Here is a 22,500-nt window from a genome sequence, read left to right as displayed (position 1 = left end):
GTGTGTGTTTATGTAAGGTTATGAATGGTTGGTTGTGGTTCTGCCTTCGTAGTAGTAGTAGTAGTGGTAGTAGTAGTAGTAGTAGTAGTAGTAGTAGTAGTAGTAGTAGTAGTGGTGGTGGTGGTGGTGGTGATAGTGTTATTCGTGTATATTGTGATGTGTTGTCTTGCTTTCTCTCTCTCTCTCTCTCTCTCTCTCTCTCTCTCTCTCTCTCTCTCTCTCTCTCTCTCTCTCTCTCTCTCTCTCTCTCTCTCTCTCTCTCTCCTACGTGCTCAGCATCATCTTCCTTTCTCTTTCTTCTTTTCTAAGAATTTTGGTTTGCATTTTCCTTTTCCGTCTTCTTCTTCTTCTTCTTCTTCTTCTTCTTCTTCTTCTTCTTCTTCTTCTTCTTCTTCTTCTTCTTATTATTATTATTATTATTATTATTATTATTATTATTGTTATCAATATTAGTTTTATTACTACTGCCGTTGTTGTTGTTGTTGTTGTTGTTAGTGTTGTTGTTGTTGGTGGTGGTGGTGGTCGTGATGGTGTTGCTTGCTCCTCTTTTCATTTTCCCTTTTTCTTCTTCTATTAAATATCAACCTCCTTTCGATTTTCTTCCTACTGTCCCTTTCCAATTTTTCTCCTTCTGTCCTCCCCTCGTGCTCCTCTAACTCCTCCCTCAGTTCCCCTCCCCTTTTCCTTCCTCCTCCTCCTCCTTCTCCTCCTCCTCCTCCTCCTCCTCCTCCTCCTCCTCCTCCTCCTCCTCCTCCTCCTCCTCCTCCTCCTCTTCCTCCTCCTCCTCCTCCTCCTTCTCCTCTTCCTCCTCCTCCTGCTGCTCCTCCTGCTCCTCATGTCCTGCACCGTGGCTGAGGTCAAAGGTCAGAGGTCAGCGCCCTCTGTCCACCTCACCGCTGACCCCTGCCATGACGTCACGCCGCCATCTCCTCCCAGTTCAGTGTTGCAACTCTCTCTCTCTCTCTCTCTCTCTCTCTCTCTCTCTCTCTCTCTCTCTCTCTCTCTCTCTCTCTCTCTCTCTCTCTCTCTCTCTCTCTCTCTCTCTCTCTCTCTCTCTCTCTCTCTCTCTCTCTCTCTCTCTCTCTCTCTCTCTCTCTCTCTGAATTGTACTACATATTCTAACTTTAGTCTGTTTTTTTTTTTTTTTCACTTGGCAGGCTTGCCTGGCTTTTCCTTCTCCTCCTCCTCCTCCTCCTCCTCCTCCTCCTCCTCCTCCTCCTCCTCCTCCTCCTCCTGTCAGCACCGTCCTTTGTCCCTCTTCGCATCTTCATTATCCCATTCTCTCCCCCATCTCCTTCACTCGCAGCGTCTAGGTTATACTCCTTCAACTCACTCACTCCCCCTCCTCTGCTTCACTCCACACTCCAGCCCCCACCATGACCTGTATTGTAGCCTGCCCCCCTCCACCCCACCATGTGTTCTGCCTCCCTGCTTCACCCCTCACCCTGCCGCCCTTGCTCAGTCGCCCTCACTCAGTCGTTCAATCTTAGTGTAAAGGAATGATGTAGGTGTTCTGAATGGTTCCTTGTTTAAACGTAAGGTTGGAAGGTTCGTCAGTTGTATGTTGTAGGACTGTGTGTATTTTTGTAAGTAAGCGAGTAAATAAGTGTGTATTTGTTGCTTTTATTACGTATTTACATATTTAAAAAAAAATGCATGCGTATTGTAAATGTATGTTGGTTGTTTTTTGTATATATTTTTTATGTTAATATTTATTGTTTTCATTACATATTTACAAAGAGAAGGATGTATTTACGTATACTGTATGTTAGGGGAGGGAGGGTGTAGTGGGTCGATGGATACTGAAGAGTCAAAAAAGCAAGTTTCCTGTGAGCTTTTCCTCCCCTCCCCCTCCAGCCTCTGCTGCAGTGTGTCGTCTCCAGTGAAAGGTGTAGTGTTAGGTGATGTTTCTACAGGACCTGGTTATTTTCTCTCTCTCTCTCTCTCTCTCTCTCTCTCTCTCTCTCTCTCTCTCTCTCTCTCTCTCTCTCTCTCTCTCTCTCTCTCTCTCTCTCTCTCCACTGCTTTCTCTACTTTCCTTCTCTGTTTCCTCACACCACTCACCTTCCCTCTGGTGTAAGATTCTCGCTCCTCAGATATACGTAGGGATCGCCTCCCCTAGGACTTAACCGGGGGCCTTGTGCGTGTGTGTGTGTGTGTGTGTGTGTGTGTGTGTGTGTGTGTGTGTGTGTGTGTGTGTGTGTGTGTGTGTGTGTGTGTGTGTGTGTGTGTGTGTGTGCGCGTAAGGCTTGTTGTTATCCTCATTTGTGGGAAAAAAAAATTATATCATGTACGAGTTTTTGTGTTTGATGTAGAAGTTATTATTATTTATTTTCTCTCTCTCTCTCTCTCTCTCTCTCTCTCTCTCTCTCTCTCTCTCTCTCTCTCTCTCTCTCTCTCTCTCTCTCTCTCTCTCTCTCTCTCTCTCTCTCTCTCTCTCTCTCTCTCTCTCTCTCTCTCTCTCTCTCTCTCTCTCTCTCTCTCTCTCTCTCTCTCTCTCTCCTCTGTAACGGATATCTTGGCGCTTCCTGTTCCCAGGCATTAACACTCACACACACACACACACACACACACACACACACACACACACACACACACACACACACACACACACACACACACACACACACACACACACACACACACACCTCAAAGTGTCCTCGTATATGTTAGGTTCCGTTGGTCTGGCCGTCCCCCTTTTAAGTGTGGGCGACACTTTTGGATGCCCGCCCGCTCAGTGCCCCTCCGCCTGCCTCGCCTGCCTCGTTCTCTGCCTCCACGCTTTCCTGCTGCTCACGCCCCCTTGCTCGAGATACCTGCTCCTTGCCCCCTGCTCCTTTCCCCCTGCTCCTTGCCCCCTCTCACTCACCTGCCTCGCCACCTGCTTTACCTATATTCTACAGCCAGACAGGTTCAGAGTTCAGCACACCTCTGATTGCACACCTGCGTCACCTACTTGCCTCCTCCTCCTTCGACGCCCTCCCGCGACCCAGGGCTGCATGCGTGGATCACACCTGCCGGACTGTTGAAATCACCGCGTGTTGTAGTTGTTGTTTTGTTGTTGTTTTTGTTGTTGTTGTTGTTGTTGTTGTTGTTGTTGTGATGGGATCTGTTTTGTTATTTTGTGAGTGTTTCGGGTTCCTGCAAGAATATCACTGAATACAGGTTAAGCGTGGTAGTTGTATTAGTAGTAATAGTTGTTGTTAAGGTGGTAGAAAAGTAGCAGTAGTAAGAGTAATGCCACTACTACTACTTCTACTACTACTACTACTACTACTACTACTACTACTACTACTACTACTACTACTACCAAAAACACCATCACCACCACCAGTACTCCCAACCACAACAACCACAACAACAACTATTACCAATCCTCTTAGCCCCGGTGATCGCTAAGCCCATCGATCCATCCCTGCGCTGTCACTCCCGCGGCGGCCCCGGTGCAGACAGGCGTGGCTGCAGGCGATGGCTGGGCTGATAATCGGGGGTTGTGGACTTTTGCATCTGCGAGGCTGAAGCGCGGCCCACCTGCTGCTAATGTAACCTTGGCACAGATCAGCATCACTCGTCGTAGTCACTGCTATAGCTTGAGTTAAGTTGGTGGTTCTCGCGGTCTTGGTTTAGTGAAGAGTGGTGATTTGATGTCTAGTAACTTTGTGTATTTATTTCTATTGTGTTTTGTGTTTGTCCTCGTTTTCAAGTCCCCGGATCAGACTGACGGGACCTTGGGATATTGGTGGTCTATTAGTGATCAGAAATATAGTAACTGTGTATTTATTTACATTTTGTTTAGCGTATTTTTTTTTTCTATTTTCAAGTTCTCGTATCTACTGACAGTCTGATAGACTCTTAACAGATCAGAGGACTTGTGATTGAAGAGCAAGACCTGCCTGAGTACAGACAGTAAGAGTCTCGTAAACTTGTGCATTCATTTCCACTGCTTGTTATGCTTTCCTCAATTTAAACTCCTCTGATCTGCTGACAGTCTCTCAAAATCTGACAACTGACAGACTCTTGACAGATTAGGAATTGGGATTGAAGGAAAAAAAAAACGTTAAATACAGTGGATTATGAGGGCAATTAGTGAGAAGTCTTTGTGCATTCACATTCTCTGCGTTTTGCATTTGTCCTCCGTTTCAAGTTTTATGATCTGCTGACAGTCTTGCAAAATCTGACAACTGATAGACTCTTGACAGATCAGGGGACGTGGGATTGAAGGAGGAAAAAAAATTAAAAAGCATTAAATACTGCGGATATAAAGGCAGGTTACTCAACTTATGACCACGACTATACTTCTTGCCTGTCTGTCTGGTGTTCAAGGAGATTCTGTTCTGCTGATAAGGAGGAAATGATTTAACTGTACTGCGTGAGTCAAAGCAGGTCGTTGGTGTTGTTATCATTTTTGTTGTTGTTGTTTTACGATGACGAAAATATGTTTATATGGTGAAGTGATTGTTGTTACGGATGCTGTTGCTGTTGTTGTTGTTGTTGTTGTTGTTGTTGTTGCTGTTATTATTATTATTATTATTATTATTATTATTATTATTATTATTGTTATTATTATTATTATTATTATTATTATTATTATTATTATTATTATTATTATAGCAGTAGTAATTGCTGTAGTATCAGTAGTAGAGGCTGTAATAGGAAAATTAATATGTGTGTGTGTGTGTGTGTGTGTGTGTGTGTGTGTGTGTGTGTGTGTGTGTGTGTGTGTGTGTGTGTGTGTGTGTGTGTGAGAGAGAGAGAGAGAGAGAGAGAGAGAGAGAGAGAGAGAGAGAGAGAGAGAGAGAGAGAGAGAGAGAGAGAGGTGTTCCCCCCTTCCCCCGTGTCAGGTGTTACAGAGCTGAGGTGCTCCCGGCCAGGTGTTCCGCATGGCTGAGGTATAACGCAGGTGAGGGTCACGCCGATCACCCCTTCCTTTCTCTCAGGCACCCCCACCCTCCCCCCGTCTCTCTCTCTCTCTCTCTCTCTCTCTCTCTCTCTCTCTCTCTCTCTCTCTCTCTCTCTCTCTCTCTCTCTCTCTCTCTCTCTCTCTCTCTCTCTCTCTCTCTCTCTCTCTCTCTCTCTATCTATCTATCTATCTATCTATCTATCTATCTTCTTCCCATCTTATTTTTTGTATATCTAGTTTTAAAGTTTGTTCATTTTCTCTTTCTTTCTCTTTCTTTCTTTTTTTTTTTGTCGTAATTTAGTTGTTAGATTTGATCCACTGCAGCGTTATTAAGTCGTATTTATGAGTTCATTATCTCTCTCTCTCTCTCTCTCTCTCTCTCTCTCTCTCTCTCTCTCTCTCTCTCTCTCTCTCTCTCTCTCTCTCTCTCTCTCTCTCTCTCTCTCTCTCTCTCTCTCTCTCTCTCCTTTGTTTCATTCTCTTCTTCTAAACCTTCATTTCTTTTTATTGTATCTCACTGACTTTTCCCTCTTTCTCACCCTCCACTCTCCCTCTCCCTCTCTCCACACCCCCTCTCCCGCGTACCTCCATCAGTTCCACCGTGTCTTGCCTCCTTTCTCTCTCTCTCTCTCTCTCTCTCTCTCTCTCTCTCTCTCTCTCTCTCTCTCTCTCTCTCTCTCTCTCTCTCTCTCTCTCTCTCTCTCCACCCATCCTCACCCTCTTTTCTCGTCTCCCAGTCTTCTTTCCCTCCTCCTCCTCCTCCACCTCCTCCTCCTCCTCCTCCTCCTCCTCCTCCTCCTCCTCCTCCTCCTCCTCCTCTCATGGCGTGGAGGGGAAAAACCCGTACTCCAGCGCCCTGTCTCTCCCTCCCTTAGATCCTGCAGGAGAGAGAGAGAGAGAGAGAGAGAGAGAGAGAGAGAGAGAGAGAGAGAGAGAGAGAGAGAGAGAGAGAGAGAGAGAGAGAGAGAGAGAGAGAGAGAATTTTTAGTTGTGATTATTTGATATACGAGTATGTTTCCTAGAGAGAGAGAGAGAGAGAGAGAGAGAGAGAGAGAGAGAGAGAGAGAGAGAGAGAGAGAGAGAGAGAGAGGGGAAGAGCCTTGCATCCCCCATTCTTCTGGAGACTTTGTGTAAGTGTAAAGGACTTCGGCCTCATAAATTCTTGCCCACCTCACCACCTTCTTATCACCGTTCAGAATAAAAGGATCACATGAAGATCACCCCTGACCAGGTATGCTGAGGTGGCGTGGCCCGGGCTGGGTTAGGTGAGGTGAGGCGGGGTGAAGTTAGGTCAGGTTTAATGAGGGGAAGGTTTGGCTGGGCTGGGTTAGGTTAGGTTACGTTAAGTTAGGTTAGATTAGATTAGGTTAGGCAGTGTAGAGGTGGGCTGGCATGGGTTTGGATTTAGATTAGGTTATTTTAAGTTAGGCTGAGTTAGGTTAGGTTATGTTAGATTGGGTTAGGTAGTGTCGAGGTGGTCTGGCCTGGGTTAGGTTAGGTTAGCTAAGGTTAGTTGAGGGTCAGTTTGGTTCGATTAAAGTTAGGTTAGGTCAGGTAAGATAGCGTTACGGTTATCTGTGCTTGGTTAGGTTAGAAGAGGTTTGATTAGGTTAGGTTAGATTAGGTAAAGTTAGGTTAGGTCAAGGTAGATTAGATTAGGCCAGGTCATTTATATTTTTTTTTAGTTTATGCTCGAAGGAAACCGATCGAATGCTAGAGAGAGAGAGAGAGAGAGAGAGAGAGAGAGAGAGAGAGAGAGAGAGAGAGAGAGAGAGAGAGAGAGAGAGAGAGAGAAGAGAAGAGAAGAGAAGGCCGCTAGATTCATTAAGTTAGATCAGGTCAGGTCAAATCATGTCACCTAAACTAACCTAACCTAACCTAATCCAACCCAACCTAACCTAACCCAACCTAACCTAACCCAACCCAACCTAACCTAACCCAACCTAACCTAACCCAACTAAACATCATCCTCAAATCCTCTTTCCTTCCTCGTCTGCGTTCAATACAAAAAAAAAAAAAGTCACCCACGATTTGCTGTCACGCCTGTTTCTTCCTGGTCGGTGCGTATGGTTCAAGGTTCCGCGGTGGAGTTGTAAGGTAGTAAGCTGTCGAGTACTAAGCTGTAAGGTTGTAAGATTGAAGTCGTAATGATGATGTCTTAAGATTGAAGTTGCAGGGTCAGAGTTGTCAGGTATATATGTAGTAAGTTGTAAGGTTGTAATTCTGAAGGTGTAAGATTGTAAGGCTGGAGATGTAAGGTTGAGGTCATGAAGCTGAAGAATCTGTATTAAGCTTCAGTTCCCGTGTTAGTTGTAATGTTAAGTAGCCCCGCGGCACACGACTCAGTGGTGGTGGTGGTGGCGGTAGTGGTGATTATAGTGGTGATGGTGGTGGTGATGGTCCGTGTAGTATGCTCCCACCCTCTTGACGAGAACGGATGTTGTTACCTCTCTCTCTCTCTCTCTCTCTCTCTCTCTCTCTCTCTCTCTCTCTCTCTCTCTCTCTCTCTCTCTCTCTCTCTCTCTCTCTCTCTCTCTCTCTCTCTCTCCCTGTGTGCGTGCGTGTGTGTGTGTAGCGCCACGTTGTCCTTGCGCTGTCTTACCACGCATGCGCCGACCTCCCACACGCCCATTTTACTGTCGGAGGGCGTGGGAGGAGGCGTGAGGGAGGGAAGGGGAGAGGAAGGGTAGGGTGGGAAGAAGGAAGGGAGGGAAAGGCGGGGAGGGAGTGGAGGGGGCTGGGGAGGGTACCAAGGTGATCCGGGCTCGTCATGCGGCGTACCCCAAGGTGTGATTGTCCTTCCCTGCTGAGTTTAGACGTGGAGTATCTCTTTTTCCCTCCTCCCTCCTCCCTTCTCCTCTCTCCTCCTCCTCCTCCTCCTCTCTCCTCCTCTTCATTATCGTCATCGTCTTCAGTCTTCATTCTCATCCTTTCCTTTCTTTCTCTTACTTTTTTTTTTCGTGTTTGTCTAATGGTTTTCCTCTTCCTTGTTTTTCTCTTCCTCCTTTTCCTCCACCTCCTCCTCCTCTTCCCCCTCTTCCTTCTCTTTATCATCGTTCTTCTGCCTCATTTTCACCTTCTTTCTGTTCCTTTCTTTCCCTTTGTTAGTCCTGGTTTACGCTTATCTGATGGTCCTTCCTTTTTTATTTTGTTTTTCTCCTCCTCCTCCTCCACCTCCTCCTCTCTTCTCCTTCTTTTCCTTTCTTGAATCTTCCTCCACCATCATTATCTCGGCTTGTTTCCCGCCCTCTCGTTCTGCTCTTCCTCGTCCTCACCATCCTCGTAGTCTTCCTCCTGTCTTTCCTCGTTATTTTTTCTTTTTTCTCTCTCTCTCTCTTGGCGATGATAAAGATTCGTCCAGTGTCATGTAAGCAATTTAAAAGGATTAGTAAATAACTCACTTTTTATTTATTTATTTATTTATTTATTTATTTTATTTTTATTTTTTTGTTATTCTGGTGATTTCCTTGTTCGAATCTCTCCTTTTCCTATTTCTACATTACATGCATACTTATTATTGTTTTTTTTCTTTCTTTTTTCTTCTTCTACCACCACCACTACTACTACTACTACTACTACTACTACTACTACTACTACTACTACTACTACTACTACTACTACTACTACTAATACTACTACTACTACTACTACCTATAACTGCACTGCTTTCTTCTTCTTCTTCTTCTTCTTCTTCTTCTTCTTCTTCTTCTTCTTCTTCTTCTTCTTCTTCTTCTTCTTCTTCTTCTCCTTCTCTTTCTCCTTCTCCTTCTCCTTCTCCTCCTCCTCGCTCCTCCTCCTCCTCCTCCTCCTGCTCCTCCTGCTCCGTGCCCCATTCGTCATTGTTAGAGTCATTTTCATCACCAGCATTAGCATCATTACACTCGATAACATTCACTTTGCCTCCCTGCTCGTAAACTGGTCCTCCTCCCCCCCCCCAAGACTCAGGTTTTCCGTGTAATATATCCTCCTTATTTATCTGTCCATCTGTCTATCTGTCTTTTTGTTTGTCTATATGTCTGTCTGTCTGTTTGTCTGTCTGTCTGTCTGTTTACATGTCGATCTATCTGTCTGTCAATCTGTCTATCAGTCTAGTTGCCTGTCTGTCTATCTATATATCTGGTCTATGTATCTATCTACCTGTTTTTATATATCTCTCTATCTATCTATTTATCTCTATATATATATCGTTTATCGTCATTGTTATATTCGTTGTCATTATTTCTTCTTCTTCTTCTTCTTCTTCTTCTTCTTCTTCTTCTTCTTCTTCTTCTTCTTCTTCTTCTTCTTCTTCTTCTTCTTCTTCTTCACCACCACCTTGCTGTCCACCTTCCTGGCCCCACGCGTCAGCCTTGGGTCGGCGTGGCCAGGTGCGGGCTGGGCGGGGGCGTGGGCGGGCGGTGTTGCATGTCATGATCAGCTGGACGAGGATAGAGGCGGCTTCTTAGAGGAGTGTGTTGTGTTAGACCACGTCACGCTGGCCATAGATACGTAGGTACCTTGGGAAGTGAGGCCTCTTATGATGTACTGTTGAGAGGACGCTAACTTGGTACAAGACTGAGTGAGTGGAAACGTGAAACTGTGTGTGTGTGTTTATAATTTCTTTCAACTCAAATATCCTTTCCAGCATTCGATTTTCTTCTTCTGGGGTAGGTTGCTGAAATATTGGTATTCCCATTTTTCACACACTTTTCCCCAAATTTTCTATCTCGTCTCCTGTTCTACATTACTTTCATCCTTCTGTAGTGAAACCTGTTAGAGTTTTCAAGGATGTTTTTTGGTGATTCTTGTGAAAGTTTTAACGAAGATTATATATTTTGTAAGGGAAAACGGACTCATGGGAACCCAACTAATCATCCCTGTGGCCTTTGAAAACAATATTAATGAAAGAACAATGCGTTTTTAAGAATACGTGTCTTATTCACATTGCACATGAAACTAACGGACCGCTAACTCTGGCACGGCGGGGAATATGTTTGTGTTAATTTGTGTTCGTAATTCAACTCATTCAATTGTAGATTTTCGCTGACTACATTCGTTTATTTGTGGGGTATTCAATCTTACATTACTTTCAGCAGTCTGCAGTGGAAGTCATTAAAGTTTTCAGTGGTGTTTTCGTGATTCTAGTGAAAGTATAACTAGGATCATGAACACTAGCCAGAGTAGAATCCCAGTCCTGTAGATGCCCAGTGCCCAGTTTAGTGTGCCCGCGGCTTAGGGTGATGGTGGGAACGTGTGGCTGACTGGCCCTCTCTCCCTCTCTCTCTCCCTCCTTGTCTTCCCACGTGAGGCGCGGCGGCAGCACACAAACACCTCAAGGCTTCCCGGTGAGGCTGTGTGTGTGTGTGTGTGTGTGTGTGTGTGTGTGTGTGTGTGTGTGTGTGTGTGTGTGTGTGGCCGTTGGATCGGGGCCTTGTGAAGCTTATCAGCCTGTGTCGTGTTGTTTGCCTCCCTCACCCACGCCTTATGTGTGTGTGTGTGTGTGTGTGTGTGTGTGTGTGTGTGTGTGTGTGTGTGTGTGTGTGTGTGTGTGTGTGTGTGTGTGTGTGTGTGTGTATTATAAGCAATTTTTCTCAACCAATATATCGGTCAGCGTGTGAGCGGCAAGAGGTCTCCGCCTAAACACACACAAGGATGAGGACAGTTAGGAGAGAGTGATGAGGGAATGAGTGCATGTCCTGAAACCACCCCAGCGATGCCCCTCGTGTCTGGTGCGTGTGCTGGTGCGTCTCCAGGTCCTGCGCGTGTTACGGCGGCGACCTCTCCGACGAGGCGCCTTAGGTCACTGATACGGACACTGTAGGTGAAGGGGGAGGCAAGGCAGGGCAGGGGCTGAGTAAAGCAAGGCAGGGCAGGGCAGGGCAGGGCAGGGCAGGAGATGGCAGGGGCAGTCGGCGCATGAGCAAGGGAAAAGTAACGGGAAGGAGATAGTGAGAGAAATGAGTGTCTTGGAATATTCGTCTTATCTGCTCACTTGCTTTGTGCCGGGTTTCATCCCTCCTTCGTTTCCCTTCCCCACCACCCCCTCCTTCCCTCCCTCCCTCTCGCCAGCAGGAGGGAGGGAGGGAGGATGTGGAGGAGAAGGGGGGACTCGCTCTTTGTCTCGGGGCCACAGCGGGAAGTGACCTTTGACTCCCTGACTCAGAGAACCTCGTGTGGGAGTTCTGCTGGGCTGCGGGAGGAACAGCTGCCGTCTAGGAAGAAGAGAGGCAGGAAGGGAGAAAGGGAGGGAGGGATGACTGGGGTAAAGGAGAGAGAGAGGAGAGAGAGAGAGAGAGAGAGAGAGAGAGAGAGGGAGAGAGAGAGAGAGAGAGAGAGAGAGAGAGAGGCATGGTAGGAATGGCCGTGGTAGTAGCTGTGTTAGGCGGCCACCTCCCCAGCATTGACCCACAACCGTGTCTCCGCCAACGCTACATAAACAAACCCACGCGAGCGGCTCGTCCTTGATCCTGCTTCTACTTTTCATTCAGTCCCTGGCGGCGCAACGCTCTGCTTTCCTCTTGGTGGCGCTGCAGAGGCTCCCCGGGCCGGCGTTGAAGGTGCACAGGTGGCGGGGGACACGGCGTGCCAGTGGCGTCGTGTGGGCAGTGACCAATGAAAGAAAATGGGGAATGTTGCCAGAAGGTCTCACTTTCAATGCCGCGGCCCACACACACACACACATACACACACACACACACACACACACCGTGGTAGTGCAGGACCCTGGACGTGCGCCGTGTGTAGGTTGTGAGTCCTGTGAAGTAGAATTCTTAGGCTGACTCAAGGAAGGGTGTCTCCTACATTCATTAGGATCTGTAAACCAAGCACGAACTGTGTGTGTGTGTGTGTGTGTGTGTGTGTGTGTGTGTGTGTGTGTGTGTGTGTGTGTGTGTGTGTGTGTGTGTGTGTGTGTGTTTCCACCATTCACACAAATGTATTGCAGTCACCCGCTGAATGCAGGACCTAATAATGGAGTGCGCTGAAGTCACTACGTAAGGATAAAAGTCGGAATTCAAAAAGCATTGTCAGGTTAAATCTTTGAAATTATCTGATCGTCCGGCCTTTGAGAGTGTGCGAGTCGTGGGAAAGGAGAAAGTGTAGAACATTCTGTTTTATGAATTATCACCCAATGTTGCGAATGAATGAGAGAGAGAGAGAGAGAGAGAGAGAGAGAGAGAGAGAGAGAGAGAGAGAGAGAGAGAGAGAGAGAGAGAGAGAGAGAGAGAGAGAGAGAGAATGATAAACGAGTAGCGGACAGACATGGATAGGTAGACAAACACACACGAGGAATGAATGTCAAGTGAATATATATCTCGAATATTTATCGTTCAATAATTTCTCAATTTTGCCCTTTTGCCTTCCTCTCCACTTTCTCCTTCCGCTTCCTCCACTTTCCCTCACGCGTCCACACCACATCACACCGCAGCCACTCACGGTCAAGACCACAGCAAACGAGTGCACATCCCTTACCTCACACACCACCCCTCGCTCCATCACCTTCTTGAGACGACCTCGAGAAGCAAACAGATCCCTTGTGTCAGCTCCTCACCTTCATCTTGCCTCCACACACACACACACACACACACACACACACACACACACACACACACACACACACACACACACACACACACACACACACACACACACACGCACGCACGCTCACTAGAAAAGATTGGGGGATTGGGAGTTACAAAGAGCGTGCGGGGGTTTGAGTAAGGGGGAGAGCGACGCGGCGGAAATCCAGACCTTGAGGAGTTGGCTTGTATCCTCCCTCCTTCCTTCCCTCCTTCCTTCGCCTCCCAGACACAACAACACTTTGCTAGTGAAGGAGGGAGGGGAGGAGGGGAATCTCGGACCCTGCCAAGTCTTCCCTCTTATTATCGTCCACGTTTTCTGGGCCCTATTTGGTTTGATTTATTTGGGGCGTCGTCTGTCTGTACTGTTAAGGGAGACCTGAGAGGGACTGCGGCGGAGGCAAGGCAGGGGTGTGGCGGGGGATACGGCGCTTGACAGGGAGGAAGGTATGGGAGAGGTTAGAGGCGTTAGAGGAGGTGCGTTTGAGAGAGAGAGAGAGAGAGAGAGAGAGAGAGAGAGAGAGAGAGGGAGAGAGAGAGAGGAGAGGAGAGAGAGAGAGAGAGAGATCCGTATTCTGAAACACTTCTGCACCGCAACTCCACTATATTCCAAAAGGCTCTACGTAAATTTACACGGGTTTTCAAGGGTGATTTTATGGTTGTAGTGACAGATTAACAAGACTTTTACATTGTTAACAAGAGAAACACTTAAAAAACTCAGCTGATTATCTCTGTGGCCCTTGAAAATAGTCGTGGTGGTGAGAGAGTAAAGCACTTCAGAATAGAGGCAATAGAGAGAGAGAGAAAGAGAGAGAGAGAGAGAGAGAGAGAGAGAGAGAGAGAGAGAGAGAGAGAGAGAGAGAGAGAGAGAGAGAGAGAGAAGATTAATAGAGAATAATCAGTACTTCATTACTAAGCTGCTCTGTGCCTCAAGACTCAGCTTAAACACAATGGGGAGTGCAAATAAGTGCCTTCGTGACCTATTCATATTATTTGTCGTCCCTGGGTGGGGTGACTTGAATACCTAATGATGGCACTAAGGGTGACTCAGAAGGCGTGAGGTGCGCGTCCCTGCGAAGCGAAGGGCGGGGGCTGGCGTCTGATGGGAAGAGAGGGAGAGTCGGCGGGGTCCTGTGCCTTCCCTTTCACTGCTTTGAAAGGTGTTGTCGAGGTGTGGTGCAGAAACAAATCATTACCGGCTACAAAATGTCATGGAGTTTACGCGGGCGTGGTATTGGAGTTACTTAGTTCTCGTGCCTTCCTCTCTGGTGCCCTCAGTCCACTCATACCCTGGACTCTCTTCTCTATCGTCTCTGTGTCTGATCTCGACTGCTTCAGACTCTAGGTTAGGTGTTTTCGTGATTCTAGTGATAGTTTAACAAAAATTCTGCATCGTCAGTGGAAAAACGGCCTTGGAAGCTCGACTTGTAATGATTTATGGCCTTTGAAAATAGCTTACATGTGAGTCCAAACATTTCGTGGTCTTGGTCTTGGCTGCCTGATGGGGGGATCATTGTTACCTTACCGGCGTGGTCCTCTCAGGCAGTCTCTTGGGTCACCATCAGCCTCGTAGCCTCCTGCTTTGTCCCGCCATTGGGCAGAACATTAAGAAGAGCCAGGCGGCGCGATAAGATCGTGACCCAGCCGTGGGGGCATCAGCCTGGCCAGCCCCCCACACAGGCGGGTTGTGGCGGCGCGAGGCTCTGCCCTTTTGTCCTGCGAGTCCTTGGTTCGTATCCTCAAACATTTCGGAGTCTTATCTCGGCCACTTTGAGCAGACTCTTGTGGAGGTTTGATATTTGAGTGTTTCAAGGGTGTTTTCATGATTCCAGTGATAATTTAGCAAGATGATGCATCATTAATGGGGGAAAACCACCCTTGAGAACTTGACTTGTCATCCTCGCGGTCTTTGGAATGAGTCGTGGTGCGCGGCCAGGGCGCCTCAAAATACGGCCCTCTTATCTCACCTGAATGCTCGTAAACATTTAATTATGCTGTAAATGCGCGTGGTGTTATTGAACCACAAACGGATACGGATCCTGGCAGACACAAAGGCGGCGCGTGGCCGCGGTGAGCACCCAGCCGTGGTGGACACTAATGCCGGGGAGGGATAAGAGGCTCAGTCCCGGCCCGGGGAGGTTCCTCACTTACAATCATAATTGCATTGAATATTCCGAATCAGCTTAACCAAAAGAGGAGAGGCCTGGGAAGGAGGAGTGGGGGATGGCACCACAGTCACACTCCCCAGCCTGAGCCACCACACGCATCACAAGCACCACAGGGTACATCAGGATAACTTTGACGGAAGAAAAGAAGGGAAAGAACAATGCCGTGTCCAGGCGTGCCATTGTTCCTGGACACACATCCGGGCTGACGCGGGAAGGACACCATGCAGACAGACAGACAGACAAACACCTTGGCATGCACCCCATGTCCGCCCCGGTGCCTCTCCCTGCCCCGCCAGCCAACAGCAGCGTGGTCCCAGAAGTCGGTCAGCTGGCCACGAGGTCGACCAAATGTTAATCAGTTGTATTTTTTAAGCCAAGAAGTTTGTGTAGTGCAAAAATGTCATGATAACATTTACTTCTTTGTTGCCTGACACATAATGAGAATATTGCATGATCTGGCGTGGGGCGTGTCACGAAGAGAGGAGGAGGAGGAGGAGGAGGAGGAGGAGGAAGAGATGGTGGTGGTTGTGGTTGTGGTTGTGGTGGGCCGCTCTCCACTCTCCCGGGCAAGGCAGGGACGTGACTGCAGCGGTGTGGGTGGCTCTCATAAAGCGTCGATAGTGTGTGGGTGAGTGCGTGGGTGTCATAAAACGGGGGTGGGCGCATCTCATAACCCGAGCCTGGGTGGGTGTGCCTGTGTCTCGTAAGGGCGCGGGTGTGTGTGTGAATGGGTGTGTGAGTGGGTGGACTGGTCTCGCAAGCTATGGGTGGGTCCTGCAGGGCGTGGCTGGAGGTCCTTAAGGTGGGGGGGGCGGGTTCTGTAGTCTTTATTCTTTGTACAAGACCCCTCTTATATTGCCACAGCGGCTGATTGCAAGGGTTAGCACACTGGCCTGGTGGAGCTGGCGAAGACCTGCTGGCTGGTGGGCTTACTGAGGGCTGGCTGGCGGAACTTGTCGGCTGGAGGATTGTAGACTGGATACCATTTGGCTGGACTGGCTAGAGGATGACGATCTTGCGGGGCTGATGGGCTGGGGGACTTAATGGTAAAGGGGTGGTGGGTCTGGTGGGCTTGGCTGGGAGTGGTTTGGTCGGCTGGTGGCACTGATGGGCTAAGGTGCTGGGTGGGAGAGGACTACTGGGTCTGGTGGGCGTAATGGGGGAAGAGGTGATGGGCTGGTGGATTGATTAGGGGAGTGTTGGCAGGCTGGTGGGGCTAGCTGAGTGAGGGCTGGTATGTCTGGTGGGCTGGCCGGGGAAGGGCTGGCCGGGGGAGGGCTGAAGGGCCGAGAGTGACCCTATAGTTGTACCCAAACAATATATCGCCATGTCACTGTGGAGCCATATTCGTCCATCCTTTCTTTTTTTCCTTCCCCCTTTTTATGTTCACAGCAGGTCTCGCCTTACTTCATATACATTCACAGCTTCGATTACCCTTTTGATGTTGTGTTCATGGTGGGGGGGGAGGTCACTAGATCACTCATCGGGCATTCACGTACACAGGTTCTGGGGCCGAAGTATATCCCGCGTGAAAAGTGTAAGGGAAGTGTGCCAGTACATACTACTTGTGCAAGAATAAGTATACGAGTAGGTAGTTTATAGGTGATAATGGGGAAGATCGTCTGGCACTAAAAGGGTTAGGTAATGTAGCAATGGTTAAGTAATCAGCACTGTTGTTATCATGTTATCTCAATTTTTAAGGTTAGGTTAGCTTAGGTTAGGGTGTCTACATACAGTCACGGCAAAAGAGAGAAAAAAATATATATGAAAATCTTAATAATCTTCTCCAGGTAAGGATATCGGAAGATGCAACGAGTTCTTCTGCGGTGACTCTATATACTTTGAGTTAGGTTAGGAGGTTAGGTTAGGTTAGGTTAGGGTAGGTTCAGTAAGGTTAGGTTAGGGGTAGGTTCAGTTAGGTTAGGTTAGGTTAGGTTAGGTTGGGTTCAGTAAGGTAATGTCAAGTTACGTCATGCTATCTATCTGTATCATGTCGCTTTGGGGGCTGGCATTTGAGTGGACTTTTTATTTATATATATATATATATATATATACTATATATATATATATATATATATATATATATATATATATATATATATATATATATATATATATATATATATATATATATATATATATATATATATATTTATTTATTTTTTTTTTTTTTTTTTTTTTTTTTATTTTTTTTATTTTTTCTCTTTTGTTGTCCTTGGCCAGTGACCCTCTTACATAAAAAAAAGTTATAGGAGAAATGAATCCTTAAGTAACTCCATCCCTCACTTGCTTCATTCTCATTCATTCATTCATTCATTCATTCTGTTCTCCTGTTATGCTAATGTTTGGCAGACGTCCTCCCTCCCTCGTTCCTTAAAAAAAAATCCATTCGATATTGACCTTATGTTGTTTTTCCTCGTGTGGGTTAAAATTCCCATTGAAGCGCGTCACCCCAGGAAGAATATTGCGTTGTTTACTCCACGAACTGTGTCATAAATTTTGTCCTCCCTTTCTTTACTGCTCAGTCCTGCTACGGTCTGTGTCATCCTTTGTGTTCACCTTGTGGCCTGTGTGTGACTTAGTGAAGAGAGAGAGAGAGAGAGAGAGAGATGAGAGAGAGAGAGAGAGAGAGAGAGAGAGAGAGAGAGAGAGAGAGAGAGAGAGAGAGAGAGAGAGAGAGTGGACAAGTTCAAGAGTTCAACTGTATCTTGAATTATAAAACTTTCTCTCCCTCTCTCTCTCTCTCTCTCTCTCTCTCTCTCTCTCTCTCTCTCTCTCTCTCTCTCTCTCTCTCTCTCTCTCTCTTTCTGATCCTCGTTTTCTACTTTTTATGTATATTCTGCAACCTTTGGCTCGTCTCCCTAAGTATGACAAAGAAACAGCCTCACGATGCCTGCCGCCCATTAACAGACAGATTGCTCACACCTCTGTCACGCCTCGCCGCCTTCAGACGCCGCCCAAAGGTTAACTTGAGGCTCCCACACTGGACTTTCGCTCTCTTTCGACTGATGCAATAATATTAATTTTCATCCGAGCGTTTAGTATTTTGCACCTGTTTAATTTCTGCAAGGTTTCATTTTTTTGTCTTTTTTAATTCACCTTCATATCTTCTTCCTTCTTATCATCATCATTATCATTATTATAACAACAGTAGGTAGCAAAATTAATTAAAAATAAACAGACAAACAAGGAGGACGGGGGGAAGATGGTGAAAAAAAAAAAAAGACAAAAAAAGAAAGGACGAAATGAGAGGGAGGGTTTGGCATCACCATCACCACCATCATTATCACTATTGCCATCAACGAGAGTGAGATTATTATTATTGCAACTGATATGCACCATTTATATATTCTGTCGAGGAAAACTGTTAGTGTGTGTGTGTGTGTGTGTGTGTGTGTGTGTGTGTGTGTGTGTGTGTGTGTGTGTGTGTGTGTGTGTGTGTGTGTGTGTGTGTGTGTGTGTGTGTGTGTGTGTGTGTGTTTCACTACTCACCACCCATCACAGCACCACAGCTGAGGTATATGCATAACTGTTTCATCCTTTATCAAGACATGGAAGTGGAGTAAGGGCAGGTGGAGGTGAGGGCAGGCAGGGCATATCACTTCTATCTAGTAGTGTGTTTTATTCCCGTCCTGGAGGAGGCGACGTGACGGAGAACACAAGCAATACAAAAATCATCCAGCTCGTCACCCTCTGCTGCTCTGCTCGACCCCTGTTGACATTCAGAGCACCGTGGGAAAAAGAAAAATAAATATATATATAAAAAAAAGAATAGGTGTTTACATGGACACAGAAAAAAAAAAAGATAGAATAGAAGGTTAAGTTTGTCTTTTTCTAGATTCTACTTGAGGAACTGCGTAATCAAAAATAAATATTTTAAAAGTTGTTGATGATTGTGGGGAAAAAAAAGAAAAAAATTGTCTAGTAGTGAAAGGTTTTGACATTGCACCTGTTCATCTTATATTTCTGTTTTAAAACGCTTTCTTCTTCAATTAACACAATTTCTAAAGGCCACAGACAGAACAGATATAATTAGTAGGAGTGTAACGTGTATTTTTTCCCATTAATGGATGCAGAATCCCTACTTAATTGTCAATAGAACCTCAACAACTTCAACTACAATACAGCCTGTTAAAAAGTTCTCATGTTTACTAAGACCTTTGAAACATTTAAAGAATCCTGGGCTTTGTTTTTTGCTTCCACGAGGGACTTCCCCGTCCCAGCCTGAATTAGACGTGTCATTTATAATAAAGTAAGATTTTTATGTGTGTATTGTTCTGTGGCAGCGTGATAATTGGTGTTTTGTCCCGCAGAGAGATCCAGCTGGCCTCGGGGGGAGTGGAATGAACGAGTTCGTGCGTAGGCCGAGTCGTCGACGGGAGAACAACGTGTATGTGCCGCCCACCGATGTGGTTAAGAGGTCCCTTATCAAGAGATCATGGACCATATCCAGTAAGTCTTGCCAGGGGGGGAGAGAGAGAGAGAGAGAGAGAGAGAGATGAGAGAGAGAGAGAGAGAGAGAGAGAGAGAGAGATGAGAGAGAGAGAGAATTTGCAGAGAGACACAGATAAACAAACAGAGAGACAGACAGACACACAAATTTACAGACACGGAGTAACACAAAGACAGACAGACAGACAGACAGACAGACAGACAGACAGACAGACACACAAATTTACAGACACGGAGTAACACAAAGACAGACAGACAGACAGACACACAAATTTACAGACACGGACTAACACACAGAAAGACAGACAGACAGACAGACAGACAGACAGAAAGGAAGACATTACTAAATCGTGGAAAACCAGTAATTTCCCCCCTCAAAGCTCGTAAGCGATTCCACAAGCCCCAGTATTTCTTAGGACTTTCCAGAGGTGAGCCCTTCCGTCCACCTCCCACCCCCTCTTCCCCTCACCGCCCCCCACCAGTTAAGATCCCTCGTGGTGACCTTCTGCCTCCCCCTCTGTCCTGGCAAATGTTCCTCCCCACTGATAATTATGTAGTGGCGTAGTAGCTGGTCGTTTTCTTTTTCCGCACTTATAGTTCAGTTGGGGAAAAAAAATGTTGAATATTGATTAAATTTTACACTTTAGATGACGTGTATTATTTTTCTTCTTTGACGTAATTTGCTTCCAGAATAATGATACAATGACTCTCGTTTTCTAGGATTTAGGTTCTTTAGTTAATTGAGTAATTATTTTGTCATTATTATTATTATTATTATTATTATTATTATTTCTTTTTTACATGCTACCTATTTAGTTTCTTTATTTGTTATGTTAGGGTTAATCATACATTGTTGTGTGTGTGTGTGTGTGTTTGTGTGTGTGTGTGTGTGTGTGTGTGTGTGTGTGTTGGGCGGAAGGGGAAGGGCAAGAAGGGGATGACTCGCGTTTCGGTCACTCAGAGCCTTCCATTCATCCATCCATCCATCCATACATACATACACATACAAACATACATACATATACACATCAGTTCATACATACAGACATTATAATTTCCACTAGAACTAAAATCACCACCACTCCCATCACTCTTGTTACTTTTGGCTACTACTACGTACTACTACTACTACTACTACTACTACTACTACTACTACTACTACTAGAGCCACCACCATCACTTATTACCATGACCCCCAAAATTACCACCATTACCACCACTACTTTTTATTCACTTATTTATTCATTTATTTATTTCATCTACTACTTACCACCATCACTTATCATCATTAACATCTTCATAAGCAACCACTATCACCACCGTCACTTCCCACTATCACCACTATTACTACTGCTATTGTGAACTACCAACATTATATTACCACCACCATCACCACTACCACTACTGTCACTCGTACTATTACGCATAACATCTCTAATAGGGCTTAACGTCATCCTATAGAAGATACAATGTGTGTATTGCAAGAGGTGGTGTTTGGCTGTGGTAATATTATAGTTTACCATTCCACCCGTTTTCTCTCAGGATCAGATTTGCGAGAGGATGGAACACAGCGAGACTTCAGTGCATGTAAGACTTGAGAATTCTTGTGCATCTTTCAGTGTTTTGTCTGTGTGTGTGTGTGTGTGTGTGTGTGTGTGTGTGTGTGTGTGTGTGTGTGTGTGTGTGTGTGTGTGTGTGTGTGTCCTCGCTTAGCCATGTATGCATCCAAAGCTTTCCGTGTGATTTGTTCCCCGTAAGTTATAGATGACATTTGTGTGTGTGTGTGTGTGTGTGTGTGTGTGTGTGTGTGTGTGTGTGTGTGTGTGGTGTGTGTGTGTGTGAGTCGGCTTTCTGATTAGCTGGCTGGCGTCCTGTTATCTCTGTGGTGTAATGGAAGGCCACGGCTTGGCCAAACATACTGGCCGAGCTATTCTGGGACATCAGTATTTTGTTTGCTTGTTGCTTTTTTTTTTTTTTTTCTCCGTGGTCATACTATTCTCCCAAAAATTAAGTGAAGTATCAACGCTACACTTTGTGATGGCTGTATTTTACAACCAAAGCCAATTTCTTCCAAATAAATACAAAAGAAAGAAAGAAAGAAAGAGTAAGTAAAGTAATGCCCATGCAATGTTTTCTTGAATAGATTTATCAGCCTGGCCCTTCCTTGACCAGGGACACACAATCACGTGACACGCTGCTGTCCTAAATCGCAGTGTGTGACATGCGTGGCGTTCCCTCGTTGTGTGTGTAACAACCGTGTTGTCTTGTGCTGTGTTGTTTACCAGTGTTTACTTGCACGATCTGTCCGTCCCCAGTCGCCACTTTGTTGCCGCACCAACGTTGCATCAGCATTCTGTGTTATGCCTGTATCTCAATGTTCAGTTTTAAAGCTGACATGCAGTGATCATTTCCCGTGTTTTCTAGCTTTGTTTACTTTCACAACTCGTCATTGTGTCAATAGTGCTTAATTGCTAAACTTTTTGCTAACTTGACTATGTGTTGCAGACCCGAGCAGCGGGGGGCGGACCTCACCTGAGCCCAGGACACCCGACGGCCGCCCTGCCGCCCCACACCACAGAGCCCGGCAGCACCGCCCACCTGCTGACGAAAACGAGCCTCCGTGGGACGACACGCACTCCTCTGCGCGGAGGCCCCCGCCCCGCCGCTATAGTATGAGCAGTTTGGATGCTGTTGTGGCTGCGCCGAGACACCCCAAGGGCCCCGCACCTTCTCCCCCACAGGAGCATCAGAGTGGTCAGGACACCACTGACAACGGTTACATAGCTCTTCACCCGTCGGTGCCATATCTGCGCATCGCACCCAAGCGTCGTCTGCTGCCGGAGGTGCCGAACCAGACATACGGCACGTCCGAACGTCCCTCCACCTTGCCGCGAAACCTTCGAAGATCTCGCGAGGATCGCCACTCATCGAACAACGCACAGTTGTCGCCACTCGCCGCTCACGACCCTGCCAGGTTCCACTCTATGCCTCGCACCCGCTCGCGATCCCCAAGTGGCCCTGGCCGGGGACGCTCGGAGCCCTCCCGCCGTGCCGCCTCGCCCGTTGCACCTCTTCGGGAGAACCTGGGCCTCGGCGGCTACGTTAGTTCAGGGCCGGTCACCAGCACACCAATCAACCACGACCCTGGCATTGGTGCCCGGCGAGGAGGCCTCTCCCCACCCATGGCAGCGCCACGGGACCTCTCCCGCCATCCAGCCAACGGACGACCTCCTGACCAGACTGCTGCTAATCTGCGGCGACTCCCACAGTCTCCTGGCCAGGGAGTGACGCGCATTATTGAGATAGAGATGGAGGGTGAAGGCAGTCTGGCTCCCCCAAGCCGCGCCCCGGCTTCCAGGACTAACTCCGCCGTGAGCTCCTCCTCTCGGTCCTCAGACCACAACGAAGGCGAAAGAGAAGGACA

The 22,500-nt window shown here is 46.8% G+C and overlaps 1 protein-coding gene across 6 annotated transcripts in view; it reads left to right on the top strand.

Moving 5' to 3' along the window:
• LOC135102404 (uncharacterized) overlaps positions 1–22,500 on the top strand; it is a 198,364-nt gene that overhangs the window by 58,023 nt on the left and 117,841 nt on the right. For 5 of the 6 annotated variants that reach the window (XM_064007631.1, XM_064007643.1, XM_064007673.1 and 2 more), the window contains 3 exons: positions 18,938–19,076; positions 20,619–20,663; positions 21,582–22,500. The exon at positions 21,582–22,500 is cut by the window's right edge and continues 212 nt beyond it. In XM_064007631.1, coding sequence (XP_063863701.1) covers positions 18,968–19,076; positions 20,619–20,663; positions 21,582–22,500 — 1,073 coding nt within the window. In that variant the 5' untranslated portion in view covers positions 18,938–18,967. The remainder of the gene's footprint in view (positions 1–18,937; positions 19,077–20,618; positions 20,664–21,581) is intronic. The other variant, XM_064007653.1, reaches the window with a different exon arrangement.

This window comes from Scylla paramamosain, chromosome 1 (genome assembly GCF_035594125.1).
Source record: "Scylla paramamosain isolate STU-SP2022 chromosome 1, ASM3559412v1, whole genome shotgun sequence".
In the NCBI taxonomy this organism is placed as follows: domain Eukaryota; kingdom Metazoa; phylum Arthropoda; class Malacostraca; order Decapoda; family Portunidae; genus Scylla; species Scylla paramamosain.
Note: the sequence above shows the minus strand (reverse complement) of the source record. Positions and strands in the feature narration are given on the sequence as shown.